Below are 14,049 nucleotides of genomic sequence, written 5' to 3' on the forward strand. Positions count from 1 at the left end.
GTGGGATATTTACGCTATGTCTACATTTGTATAAAATATATGACATTTTTGCAATTAAACTATGTATGTTCAAAATTTTGTACACATGATAAAAAAAAAAACAACATGGTTTTTATATTGGGTGCTAGTAGTGTTCCAAGGGACGCTTCTCCTTTAAGAGTGCTGACTGGAGTTTCGTTTGGGATAAGCATTGGATCCTTAAATGTGTCTTAGAAATGAGCAGATAAGGAAAAATGGTTTCTACCATCTTTGTTGATGTCAATGGTTTTGGGCTGTAGATGGTGCTGTAAATCAGGATATTTGTTGTTGTATGTAGAAACATTTTCAAAATTTTGGTTTGTACCTTAGCTTCTGCTTTTAATAGACATTTCTCTTAATTTAGATATAATTTTTTGTTTACTTATTTCATAACCTTCACTGTCTTTACTGATTTTTGAGAATCTGAATTTTTGGTAGGCTGACTGATTACCAAGTTTTTCACAGAGGTAGGATGAAAGCATGCTTCCATTTTTGGGTTTGGTGTAGATAGAAAAGAAGTGGGCTATTTGGCATACATTTTCTTGAAAATATTTTGTTGACAAAGTCAGTGTTTAAAAGATTTACATAAAGAATAGTAACCATGCCTTTCCAGAGAATTCATTTTCTTTTCCATGAGATGAGGAAAATATAATTTTTTTTATTTATGGCTCATAGAACACATCTCTGATTGACCCACAAATGTTCCACAAACTATCTATTCCAGTAATAACAGGTCTCCATACCACTCAAGTCAACAGTCCCAACAGTCCTAGGCCTTGATGGGAGTAAAAATGTTCTTCCATTCCAAGCAAAATATATTTTATTTAAAGGGATTTAGAAAAGGGATTTTTTTTAGTATAGTGTTTTAACAAAACAGTTTTAAGGTAGGTCTACCTATTCATGAAAGATTTATATCCTCAAAATTTCTGTGGTGCTATAAAAGTTTAAGTATCCTGTCCAGTCAGACACAACAACACTGACTCAACCAGTGGTGCCAGCAGGACAATCTGTTTGATTGATCAATGGCAGATATATTCAGATAGCTATTTGAAAACAATGTTTATATTTGCAAATTCCAATATGGAGGTGCAGAAATTACACACATTAGCTTTGAGCAGAATTCAATTTAAGATGCTACTGAAAGCATCTGCTTTGAAAACAAGCAAATAAAATACTCTTCAAGTTAGGGATAAAGCGGGTTTCATTAATGATTTAATCAAAACCATGGTCTTTCTAAGTGTATAGCACCTTGGTGTTTGAAGAACCCTTCTAAGCTGGTCCTATATAAACATTAAAAATAAAAACTTTAAAAAGAACAACCAATTATTTTAAAGCAGGCACTAGCAAAACATACATTTGTTACATTAAAATCTAGAAAAAAACACTTGTGTATTGAAATATTAAATATTATGAATACAAGTAACAATTTTCAACAATTTAATTCTATATAAAAAGCAGGAAAAGTATTACATTTGCAAGCAAATAACATGCAACATTTTATTGCTGTCCTATACATAGAAAGTACTATATTATTGCCACCTGAATACAATGTGGTTAGTCTTATATGGATTTCTGTGTACCCCTGGATTCCATTGCCTTTTCCAAAAATTCCTGAGGAAAAAAATGAACAATGAGAACCTTTATTGCCTTTTCTACCACCACAATAAACATATCCATTTCATACAAATAAGCAATTTAAAAAAAGTGTTACCTTCACAGGTGCTGCTTCTCCTCCTTTCAGCACTCTGTATTTCAAATATTCCTGAGCAAAGGAAATCGCTTCCTCTTCACTATTCAGATAAGAAGGAACAGTAAGACATTATTCAATACAATGTCCACTGATTCAAGTTACTTAATTTTTGCAAGTAATTTTAAGTCAATGTACAACAAAAATTAGGAATTGGCTACCAATAAAATTGCCAGGCACCATCTAATATTTCAAAGCACAAACTACACTGTTTTTATTTTATTTTATGGCATTTTGCTATATTACACTCTGACTTGGCTTTACACAAAGGCCAGAGTCTCAGTAAGATCTTACACTTGACTGGAAGGAGAGTTACTTTTTTGAGCAGTTTTAAGTCAAAGATTTAAAATCACATGCTGTCACCACCTGACGAAGGTGGTGGTTGAGCTCTCCGAAACCAAACCTGTGTGGATGTCTGAGCTGCATTAGCATATTGATCTGATATCATTTGCAAGCAATCATATTTATAACCCTTAAGCAATGACTCCAGAAGTTTTGAGAGGAACAATACACATAATCCAACTAAAAGGTTCTGTAATTGTCATTAACAGGCAGGATCCAAAATTAGATGTGGCCAAGTACTACATTTGAGTTAAAATTGGCTTTTGTGAGTAATAAAACAGTAACTATCCAGCTGTCCGATGCCTTTATTAGGAACTGCATATATAATATACAGTAAATAATATACACTGTTTAAGTCAAATTATAATAATGAAAATGAATCCATTGCTGAAGTTAGTGACATGCATGATTTAAATCAAAGACCAACTGTCTACTAAAGAAAATATCTGACCTGACTTGAGCACATTTTAACAAATGACAAAAGTTAATTTTGGACCCTGATTCAAACATGTTGTTATGCTGTTTAACTAACATAAACTTAAAAAACCTCCTTTGTGTGTCTTGTTAAAACATCATGTTATGAAATGGCATGTAGAATCAACAGACCCATTCTGCCCTGCAAGGCAGTGCAGCAGTTCCTCCACTACTTCACAGTGACCCTTGGAGATCAAGTGCCTCTTCAGATACATGAAGTGTTTGGTCTTCATTAATGTCTGTGACTGGCTGGTTCCACAGAGGAATGCAAACACTGTCTCTCTGATCTACAGTAAACGCAAAAACGTGTTAAATATTTTAAATGAATTAAACACAAGATATACAGGCAAAGGGTTTGTTCACACAAGACATAAATCTGATTTGTTTTTCAAATCTTATCTTTAGAACTGACTGTCTGCACTCCCATTTTGCAATTAAACAAGATATCCCATGTATCTACATTGGTTGCTATAGCAATATAAGTTCTCTATTGTATCAAAACCATCTCTCCTCCCAGGCACATATAGCATATTTATGGTACTATGACACCACAGGTGATATGTGATCAGTGCCAACTAGAAATTACTGATAACAAAGTCGAGACGAAAAAAACAAAACAAAAACATCATGGAGAAAATCAGAAGGCCTAAAAAAGATAGGCCTAATGCTGACAAAATATGACGAGAAATCATGCTGATACGGGTCAGGAGCTTCAGTTAATTCACATCAACTATCAGAATGAAAAGAAAAAAAAAATGAAATTAATTAATTTCAGCATCTCAGAATGCACATCATGTCGAACCTTGAAGAGAATGGGCTACAACAGCAAAAGACCATGTCGGGTTCCACGTCTGTCAGCCAAGAATCAGCCGGCCTACTATCTGTGTACCTCAGCAGAAATTCAGATTCATCAGACCAAGCGATGCTTTTTCAATCTATAACGGTCCAGTTTTGGTGAGCCTGACCCCACTGCAGCCTCAGCTTTCTGTTCTTGGCAGACAAAAGTGGAACCCGACATTGTCTTCAGTTGTTGTAGCCCATTTGCCTCAAGGTTTGACATGTTGTGCATTCTGGGATGCTTTTCTGCTTACTACAATTGCACAGAGGGGTTATCAGAGTTCCTGACCAGTATCTGCATGATTTTGTGCATTGCACTGCTACCGCACGACTTGCTGACTAGATAGTCACATGAATAATTAGGTGCACAGGAGTACCTAATAAAGTGGTCGGTGAGTATATAATCCAATAATGTTGGGAATTTCCCTGCTTGAGCTGGGTGAACAGAAAGAGCTGAAAATTTATGTTATTTATACGTGAGATTAATCACTAGATTCTCAAAAATGTGTTATATTACAATTTACATCTGCACAGACAATGAAGCATATGAACAGGTGAACTTGAACTGCATATATGATAAGTCAGAGTGTCTTACCAAGATTGTCCATGTCACGGTCACCTGTGGTGTCAATAGTGTCATACATATGCAATATGTGCCTGGGTGTATAGTCTCTCACTCAGAGAACCAAGGTTAAAATGTTTAAAATGTAACAATGCCTGTGACATTACTTTTTTAATTACATTTACAAGGGGTGCACTAATACCACTTTCTCTCCCAATACCCAAAACTCATAGTATCATCCGATACCAGTGTTGTTTTTTCTTCATCGGTGTCTTCACCATACATTCTAAAATAAAGACAACTAAAAATAACTACACAAGTGTAGCTTAAGAAAAATTTCAACTATTCTACTGAAAAATGCAGCAGCAAAACAAAGTAAATCCAAATGAAAAATGCAGCAGCAAAACTAAAAGTAAATCCAGAGGAAATCTTCAGTGGAAAAGAAGCAAGTTCTCTTTAAAAATGTTCTATTTTTCACACTAAGTGAATTCAAATTTTATTGAAATATAATAATAATAATAGTACCTATATAACCATTCTAAAGCATGCAGAATATATTTTATCAAACACAAACTTTTGCGATTCATAAACTATCATAGGTCTTCAAGAGACTTTGAATACAATGCAAGTCATATGGACTACTTTAAAGGTGCTTTTATGGTTCTTTCATTGTCATTTTTGGAGCTTGACAATAACAAGTCAGACCTGTCTGACGATCTGTCTTAAACAATATAATTATCAGAGCAGACAACGATCCAGGTACATGTACCATTTACACATTCATGCATATGCTGAGCACGAAACCACTCCCTCATTTGCTGATTTACCATTTAATACTAAGTTAATGCAAACACAGCAATAGACATTATTGTACTTCATGACGTTAGTCACATCAAGCCCTGAATGGTGAAAACCTACTTGCAATCTGATCTGATCATTCAGTTTTTCTGTGCTGATGATGAAATTTTCATAATGCATACTGTGCGCATTACAATCAGCAACGCAGACAACCAAAGTATACTTTGGCCTTTAGGCAATTGGCATTTCCAAAAATCTGATTTCAAACAACATATTTACATAGTTTGGAAAGTTTTTGTTTGCCGTTTTGATTTCAAACAACTAAATGGACTTGAGTCAGATATGCCATGAAACAAAGGCTAACAAAAAAAAAATCCTGAGAAATGTTTTTTTTCCAAAAAAAAAAAAAAAAAAAAAAAAAGAGGCTTAACCTGTGCAGGAATGCCGGCTAGTTCTCCAGTGTTCATGTTTTCCTCCACCTGATCCAGGATGAGTGCAGGGTTACAAGACAACAGGAAGCTCTGATTTATAAGAAAATATAAAGAATTGTTTTAGTGTAAAAAGAGAATAAGAAAGAAAAAAAGAAATCACATATTCAGATCACACATCTGTGGAAAAAAGACAACTTGCATACTTTAAGAGAAAGGTCAGTGCTAAGAGGCTTTAGCAGGCAAATTAAAGGAATAGTTGACACGTAAATAATAACAGAAGTTCGTTATTATTTCTTTCACCTTCACGTTGTTCCAAACTGGCATGATTTTATTTCTCAAGGAACACAAAAGGAAATGTTTTGCATAATGCTCAAGCTGCTCTTTCCCATACAACAAAGGTAATAATGACCAGGAGCTCCACAAGTACGGCTTCAAGTGTTCTGTCGCTATACAATATAATTTTCAATCCATATGCCGTGGCACTCAAATATCACTCATGCTTGTGCATACTCAAAGACATGGTGTGACGGGTTTGAGGTTAATGACAGTGAACAATGGTCGGTTCCTCATACAAAGCTGTCATATGCCTTCAGAATAGTAGAGTCAGAATATAGCACACAATTTGACTGGACTACTTTTTAATGTGCTTTTTTTGACCTTTTGGAGCTTGACAGACCCTGGTATGGACAAGATCGGTTTGAGCATTCTGCAAAAAATGAGACACGACGTGAGGGTGAGTATATGATGATCTGTTCCATTTTTGGGTGACCTTCTAGTCTTTAGCTAGAGTACTCGTAACACTCAACTCTTGATTTGAATTTTATTTGATATGATATTGAACTGAAATTTATGTGCTGATGTTTCAAAACAGTCCTGTGATCCTTACAACTCTGAGCAGCAATCACTAAAGGAACAGTGAATGTGGACATACTTGAATTTGTGGTTCTTTCTTGTTGACACAGGGTATGAGCAAGAGCGTGCCCAGAGAGAATGCCTGAAGACTGAACTGAGAGAAGCGTTTTGCAATGGCAATAAGATCCAGGGTCAACAGAAACGGGCATCTTGAAAAAATGAAAACAGAGTAATCAATTTTGTATTTATTTTGTAGCTTATTTATGCTCAAAAAGGACTGTGATCTCAGCTTAAATGCCTATTCATACCTAGCACATATTTGACCATGAAAATTTTTATTTAACAATGCATCTCTATGAAAGACAATATTGACAAAATATCACACGAAATGTCTGTGGCAGGGCGGAGGGTGGGGCCGGGTGTACGGAATCACTAATCAGGCTAATCAAGCCTCAGAGAGGGATAAAGGCTGACTGGAAGCTGTGGTGCAAGAGAGAGATATTTACGGACAGCTGTCCGACACCTGTGTGTGTTTGACTTTTTGGTTGAGTTTTATATTAAACTATTATTTATATTGTCAAGTTGGTTCTTGCCTCCTCCTTTCCATAAATCCCATTACAATGTCATTTATTTTAAAGAAATATAGCCCAAGTACACCATTTTACAATAGGAATCTTGTTAGATTTCAATGTAAAGAAAAAAGTATATTGCTCAAAATAAAAGCACAAAGTTGTTGGATAGTTGTCAAATGTTAGTGGAGCATGATCAGAGCTAATGTGATGAACAAGTTCGGTTACTCTACAATGACAGTTGTGTGAACTCGAGGGGAACGGACGTCATAAACTGCATTCACTAAAATTACCTTGACAGCAGTTGGTTAAAAGTCAGTTTGCAAAAACTTTTTCTCAGATAATTCTAGCAAAAAATATATCTATATCTACACTACTTACATAGCACATTTTATTGTATTTTTTTTGGTCTGCGATTTTCATTGTTTTGTCACATTGCTCATTGAGTAAAAAGACTTTTAAACAGGAAAGGGAATCCCAAGGAAGCATTTTTATTAGATCTATCCCCTCCCACTTTTTTCACAAATCTCACTAATCTGTTATAGAGACGGAGGGTTACGGATTTCTCACAAATGATAACATCCACGTTGGCTCAAACTTATGAGTAACTAATAAATTAAATGTGAAGTCATTTTACCCTTAGAATCATCATCATCCTATACAAATTACTTCTTTATAAAGCATTAACCATGTCCTTGACATGACATTAAAACAGTGTCTTGGAAAGAAGACTTACTTTAGTAACAGGACAAATGTCTTGTACATTATATCTTGCTGTTGAGGGCTGAGAGGAAGGGATGCTGTGAAATGATCAAATAGACAAACGGTAACAAAATGAGCATCAAATGTTGGAATTTATATGTAAAAACATTTATACTTCTAGTCATGTCTGACAAGTGTTTACCTGTCAAGAAAGGGGCTTGAATTACACTCCGCCAGATTCTGGACAAACTTTGGCCCTGCAGGGATAATTAGTTAATTTTTTTACTAAGGATCTTATTAGTTGTGTGTTAAATGGTTGTAAATGAAAAAAGGTTCTATAGTCACCACCTCTAAAAGGCTGGGCACTGATATGAGAGCTTCAAGAACCTTCTGCAAGTAGCTTGTCTATTAAAGGAAGAGACATTAAATACACAATAAACACAAAAGATTAACTGATAATTTGGTTTATCTTCAACCTGCACACACATCACATTAAAAATGTAGACTTGAGAATGAGTGTTTGTGCAAAAGTACGCAAAATACTTTTAGGGATTAATTATGAATAATCAATGTAGATTTTTTAACCTACCGACAGCCATAGTTTAATCACAGAGGATTAAGGTACCAGAGGCTGATGATATTCTGAATCCAAAATGTTGGTATTGATCCAGCCATTGACTCTTGACTACAACAGCTTTATGATATTAATGTATAGGTGACTTACCATATTGAAAGACAGAAGTTTTTGCAGGACGCTGTTCCATAGCTGCAGATCATAAACCTGATACTCCAAACAAAGATCTGCCACAAGACGCACAGCCTGCAGAGAAACAGGAGAAAACAAGGCAGAACATGGCAATGTGAGAAAAACATCACATTCCATATTTTTTGTAAATAAAGTCGGGTCAAAAATGCATTGTTAAGAGAAAAAACAAACAAACACCGATAAATCGCATCTCTGTATAATTCACACTAACAGAGGTATTATGGCAGCCATTAGCCACCCGACTTCCCTTCATCCGCATATGTCAAAAGTGCTCTGTGACGATTACAGTAACTAAGAATCTACACATCGTATCACTGCGTTTTTTGGGCTTGTTTAAAATGGGAGAATTTACTTAAGTAATCGTGTGTAATAGTTTTCATATTCTGTTTACCGTATGTTTCATGAAAAAACCGACAAGTAAGCCACATCTGTTTATAACATCTGTAACTATGCTGTACACAAATGAACAGCTTTTAGTCTGCGAGCAAAACAATATGCCTGTTGTATTCTATTCATTCTTTAACGTTAGCAACTATCTGTGGATATTTCTGATATTTGCAACCCTCTTTGCAATGCAATAATTATCCTGATCACTGACTGAATGTTTTTACTAAGAGTGATGAAACGGCATTTTGTAGGCATGTGAGGAGTTGTGCATGTCAGCAGTCTAGTGTTTGTTAGAACAATATTGTTATGATGACAGTATATTTAAACTGGTTGCATAAACTCTGTAAAGGCAACTTATTCTCAATTGTCAACTTCAAAATTCTTCTACCATCACTATGACTGATGTTTTCATCTGTTTTGGTGTGTGTATTTCACTGGCCGATACTAGTTACATATAGTTATGTATATCAAATTCACTTCGGACTTCAAGTTCAGATAATGAATTTAAAAAACAAAGTGAATATTCCGGAAAATACGGTATATGAAGCTGTAAATGTTTTTCATTAGTTTAACATGTTTTAATTGCTTTCAATGGGTCAAACAAATGTTTTTAAGACAGCTGTGTGTTCTAAGAGTAAATCCACACAAAGAGTAACATTACTCAAGTCAAATGATTTCCGCTTAATGGTGACAGAAAACTGATTGGCTGCAGGTGTAGTAAAGCTACACATTAAAGGTGAGGTGTACAGGGTTGGGAGGGTTACTTTTAAAATGTATTCCACTACAACTGTTCAATGTAATGTATTCTGTTAGATTACTCAAGGTCAGTTTTTCAGCACTGGCAAATATTGTCACTTGTTTTGATTATAAATTTAGTTAATAACAAGTGACAAAAATCTGCCAGTAAAGTAAGACAAGAAAACAACCGTATATAAAAAATACATTGTGTACAAAAACTAAACTAAATATCTTATGCAGTATTGCTTCAAAAACAAAAAAAGGTACATTAATCTTGTTTTAATGCTTTTTAGCTATCTTATGGGAAACAATACACAACTTATCAAGAATAAAATTTTTACAATACATCTGTGCCCTAATATCAAAAACTTTAAAAGATCTATTGTGGATATTCTCGAAATAAAAAACGATATATATATAAAAATGGAATATCACAAAAACTATTGTCAATAAAGCAGCATTTCAGTCACATGTATTCAAGAGAACATAATTGTCACTTCCAGGGGAAATGGACAAAATGGAAGTTGTAGCCACTGGGAAAGCCAATGTGCCTCTATTCAATGTCATAAATTACTTGAGATTTAGAGCACGCAAACAAAACACTCAAGTAACTCATGCTTGCTTGTGATCGGCAGCAGATGCCTAATATCTGGGAATGAAAGAATGTCAGACAGTTCTGGGAGGTGACCGTAGCCAATCATTTTGATGACAGGCCTTGGCTCCGGCATTTCAGAATCACCAGAGCAAAATCTGAGACGCTATGTGATGATACTGGTCTGCTATTTAGTCAAGTTATGAGTGAATTATTCACATGTCTCAATCAAATTTATTCTGTAAAAGTTTCTAGCGTTGTTTATGCACGTATATTAACAAATAAAAATCCACCTCAAGTGAGCTTATACATTTCTTATGGGCATTTCAGAGATTTTATTCACATCTGGGGTTTTCCATACATAGATTGAAGACTAGCTACTGTTTACACTCTTCAAGAACTCAAAAAATTTACCTGGCTTACTCATACTCTATGTAGATTAAACTTGATTGGGAGAGTTTTTTTATTATACACTGTTAGAATAAAAGTGCCATTTTCTCAATTTGTTATTTCTACCTGGGGTTCATTGCTGTGGTTCTTCCATAAACCCTTGATCATGCCTTCTTTAGGGCTGCTGATGAACATCTCCAGGGTGTAAGGAATGTTTAGAGCCTCCAACTGAGCGAGATACACGTAACATTTCAAATAATACCTGTGCAAACAATGGTCATTAATGCTGAACATATGCATCATCAACACTAATAATAATCAGAAGTTGACCAATGTGTTGTGCAACTGCAATTAAAAAATATGAAAAGCATACAGTATAAAAATAGCTACATTTAATACATTAACATCAAAATATACAGTATCTAGTGACTGATTATAAGCTAGAGAAAGTTTTTAACTTTGATTTGAAATCGTGCACTGTTGTGGCAGAGCTTGGGGGCAACTACCACGAAAGCACTTTCAGTTTCAGTCTAGACCTTAGAACATTTAAAAGTCTCTGGTTGAAGGACATGAGCTATCTCACAGAATGGTGTACAGACAATAGATCATAGAGGAAAGATGCCGCTTATTAGTTGAAGGATTTGAAAACAAAGCTGGCATAAACAATTGGACACAAACAATTATTGTTTTATTCTGATTGAAAAATGCACACAAGCAGGTGAAACAAAATTATAAACCTGTAGTGTACTATTTGTACTGCTCACTTGATTTTGCCTCTGGGCTGGTTGGAAAGCACCTCCAAAGTGGCAGCGTCTGCTAAGTGAGTGAGACAGAGCAGAGCACGACTGCGGTGCTCAAATGTCAAACGAAGGCCTGATCCACCCAGGGGCTGAAGAGATGAACACATGTTAAGAGACTTAATCTCTAAGGTAATTTTCACAAAAAAGAATTGATAGAAATCTCACTTGTCTTGTCTATCATGAAGTATTGTGCAAACTACAAATAGGATGGATCTCAAAACAGAAATCTACAAACACATTCTAGAGGCCTTTAGCTTGAGGATACTAGCCCTTTGTTCACATTACACACAATTCTTTTTTTCTCTCTCCCAAATTCAAACAATTCTGTCTTCACTATTATTTTTCAAACATCTTAATTTAATCAAGATGTCAAACCACAAACATATATGGTTTGGATTTGGTTTGCAAAAATAGTTTTTGGTGTTCTGAAAATTGCTTCTGGGCTGTTAGTGTGAACAAAGGCTAAAGCATGAGCCTTTTTTACATATTGGAATTTGGTTCTATCTGCACAAACTCAGATTAAAGCACAGTTAACTGCAATTAATCTGGTTGATCAGAATAAATGCTCAGACTTCTGTTATGTTGAGGGTGGAAAGTCCTATTTACCCATGTCTGTGCTGTCAGGATTGGACTCAGTAAACGAGCACCTATATCAATGGGGTGCATTTGCAGCAAATAAACAACCCTGCAGAATAAAGAGAAATGGGTGGGGAGAGAATTAAAGTGAGAGCAAAAAATAAATAAATAAGTAATCTGAATTTTTGAATAAAATATCAGTTTTTAACAGGGAAAATGTAAATTTTAATAACGTTTGATTTTAATTAAATATGCTTAATGCAGTTAAATGCATCCTGTGCAATTAAAGTGATAGTTCAACCAAAAATGAAATTTCTCTCATAATTTAATCACACTCATACCATACCAGATGTATGATTTTCTTTCTTCTGCAGAACATAAATGAAGATTTTTACAAAAATCTCTCACATCTGTAGGTCTATACAATGCAATTGAATAGTGACCAGAACAGTAAAGGTTCAAAAAGCAAATAAAAGGCAGCATAAACATAATCGATGCGACTCCAGTGGTTAAATCCATGTCTTCAGAAGCGATATGATAGGTGTGGGTGAGTAAACGTCCCTTTTTACAATAGATTTCCACTTTCATGGTCTTTTGTTTTTGCCGATTCTCATTCTTTGTGCATATCGACACCAAGTGGGCAGAGGGGAAAATTTAGGTACAAAATGACTTATATTTTGATCTTTTCTCACCCCCACCTGTTATATTGCTTCTGAAGAGATGGATTTAACCACTGGAATCATAAGAATTACTTTTATGTTGCATTTATATGTTTTTTTAACTTTCAAATTTCTGTAAACCATTAACTTGCATTGTATTATTTTATAATATATTTAAGCAAATCCCATTTATGTTCAGACTTTTATTATTCATTTTAAAATGTTACTTTCTCTACTTTTTTTTTTTATTTAAATCGTTTCTGTCTATCTTTGAAATTGTGGTGGTTCTGGTTTAAGACTTAAGAATTTTTTGTAATCTGTTTCAAAGCTGCTATTCTGATTACACTAAAAATATTTTGTTCTGTTTTATTTCTTAAGGACAATGGCATTTTACCCAAAATAAGGTTTTCTGGATTAATTTCTTTTGTGCCGTTAAATATAAAATGTAATAATAGGTTCCCCCATTTGATAAATTTCCATCTTCATCCATTTAACTTTAGATTCTCCTGTTCATCCAAATCAAAAGACCTTTCTCACACTCAGGATTTTGGAACGCAGAAGTAAATGTTTGCAGGATAAACTTCGACAGCATCGAATGGGAGTAAATGGGAGATCACAGCAAATATTATTTTCACTCTCCCATTTGCTCCAAGACAAAAGAAAAAAATCCAATATTACATTTTCAGAACTTTTAGACTTTAGACTTCATTTTAGACTTTCCAAAAGAGGGGAAAAAACAGCAGCGGTGGATTAAGACCGTCAGACGGGAGAAGATACCAAATTTACTGTCACACTCTCAGCAGCTGTAATAGAAACCCCCTCACAGCTGTAGTAATTTATTATTATAACTAAGTCCAGAGTAATATAACAAAGCATAATGTTATAAATTTACACTCAATATTAAAAAAATTGATAATCTTAAGCTCTCGTAGCAGCCGCTGTTTCTTCTTGTTGTGTAAATGTCTTTAATTGCTTCATGATTTTACAGTTATCCCTTGTACTGTGTAAATCATGCGTTTTAAGTCTTCATGATTTCATGATGAACTCTTTAGCGTACTGTGCACAGTTTAAATGAATTTAAATTCTTATTTTCATAATCATCAGCTTTCAGCAGAGAGGTAAATCCCGCTTTATCGTGAGAAGTGAATCACGTTCTCTCACATGATTGGTTGTGCGCTGCTCATTCATGTGCAAGACCGCATAATCTAATCTTAAAATCAGGATGGAAGCCTAAATTGATGAGCTGCATCATGGTACCAATCAGCCTGACTGGATTGGGTTGAATTTGTCAACCTGAAACCAATCCTGAAACCCTTGAGTTTGTTCAGAGACCTTCATGGTACTGTGTTAGGTGTCTGTGTTCGATACGCACACATAACAATCCTGTTGTCATTTGCAAAAGTAGTAATTTGCATTCTTTGTATGGCAAAATTTATCATCGAAGTTTAAGTGTGAAATATCCACTATGAACAAAACAGAGCTTGTGTTATAGAGATCATCGAAGGGATGCAGTGGCATCAACAAAATATCTATGATACATATTTTGTTTTCCTTCCATAAAAAAGGAAAGAATACTTAAGAATGAACTACATTTTGGAAGAACAATTTTTTATATGCAAATTTCAACAAACCCCAAAAATGTATTATATTTAAGCCAAAAACCACGAGATTCTATTGACATCCCTAATTATACTTTAGTTGTAAATTAGTACCTCATGAGATCAAGGTCATCATTTAGATCAGTGACGTAGTCCTGATGATTGATGTCCTACAAAAAAGGAGGTATGAATGAAGGTCTTCTCCAACAAT

At 34.8% G+C, this 14,049-nt stretch overlaps 1 protein-coding gene across 1 annotated transcript in view; it reads right to left on the minus strand.

The window, feature by feature from the left end:
- Positions 1-614: 614 nt before the first annotated feature.
- kntc1 (kinetochore associated 1) overlaps positions 615-14,049 on the minus strand; it is a 76,569-nt gene continuing 63,134 nt past the window's right edge. Inside the window, exons 49-61 of the mRNA XM_052109682.1 lie at positions 13,953-14,008; positions 11,612-11,690; positions 10,970-11,094; positions 10,332-10,467; positions 8,057-8,152; positions 7,681-7,737; positions 7,535-7,589; positions 7,367-7,430; positions 6,141-6,270; positions 5,210-5,299; positions 2,714-2,868; positions 1,730-1,808; positions 615-1,629 (exon numbers count right to left, since the gene is read on the minus strand). Coding sequence (XP_051965642.1) covers positions 1,579-1,629; positions 1,730-1,808; positions 2,714-2,868; positions 5,210-5,299; positions 6,141-6,270; positions 7,367-7,430; positions 7,535-7,589; positions 7,681-7,737; positions 8,057-8,152; positions 10,332-10,467; positions 10,970-11,094; positions 11,612-11,690; positions 13,953-14,008 — 1,173 coding nt within the window. The 3' untranslated portion in view covers positions 615-1,578. The remainder of the gene's footprint in view (positions 1,630-1,729; positions 1,809-2,713; positions 2,869-5,209; positions 5,300-6,140; positions 6,271-7,366; positions 7,431-7,534; positions 7,590-7,680; positions 7,738-8,056; positions 8,153-10,331; positions 10,468-10,969; positions 11,095-11,611; positions 11,691-13,952; positions 14,009-14,049) is intronic.

Source organism: Xyrauchen texanus, chromosome 3, assembly GCF_025860055.1.
Source record: "Xyrauchen texanus isolate HMW12.3.18 chromosome 3, RBS_HiC_50CHRs, whole genome shotgun sequence".
Classification (NCBI taxonomy): Eukaryota; Metazoa; Chordata; class Actinopteri; order Cypriniformes; family Catostomidae; genus Xyrauchen; species Xyrauchen texanus.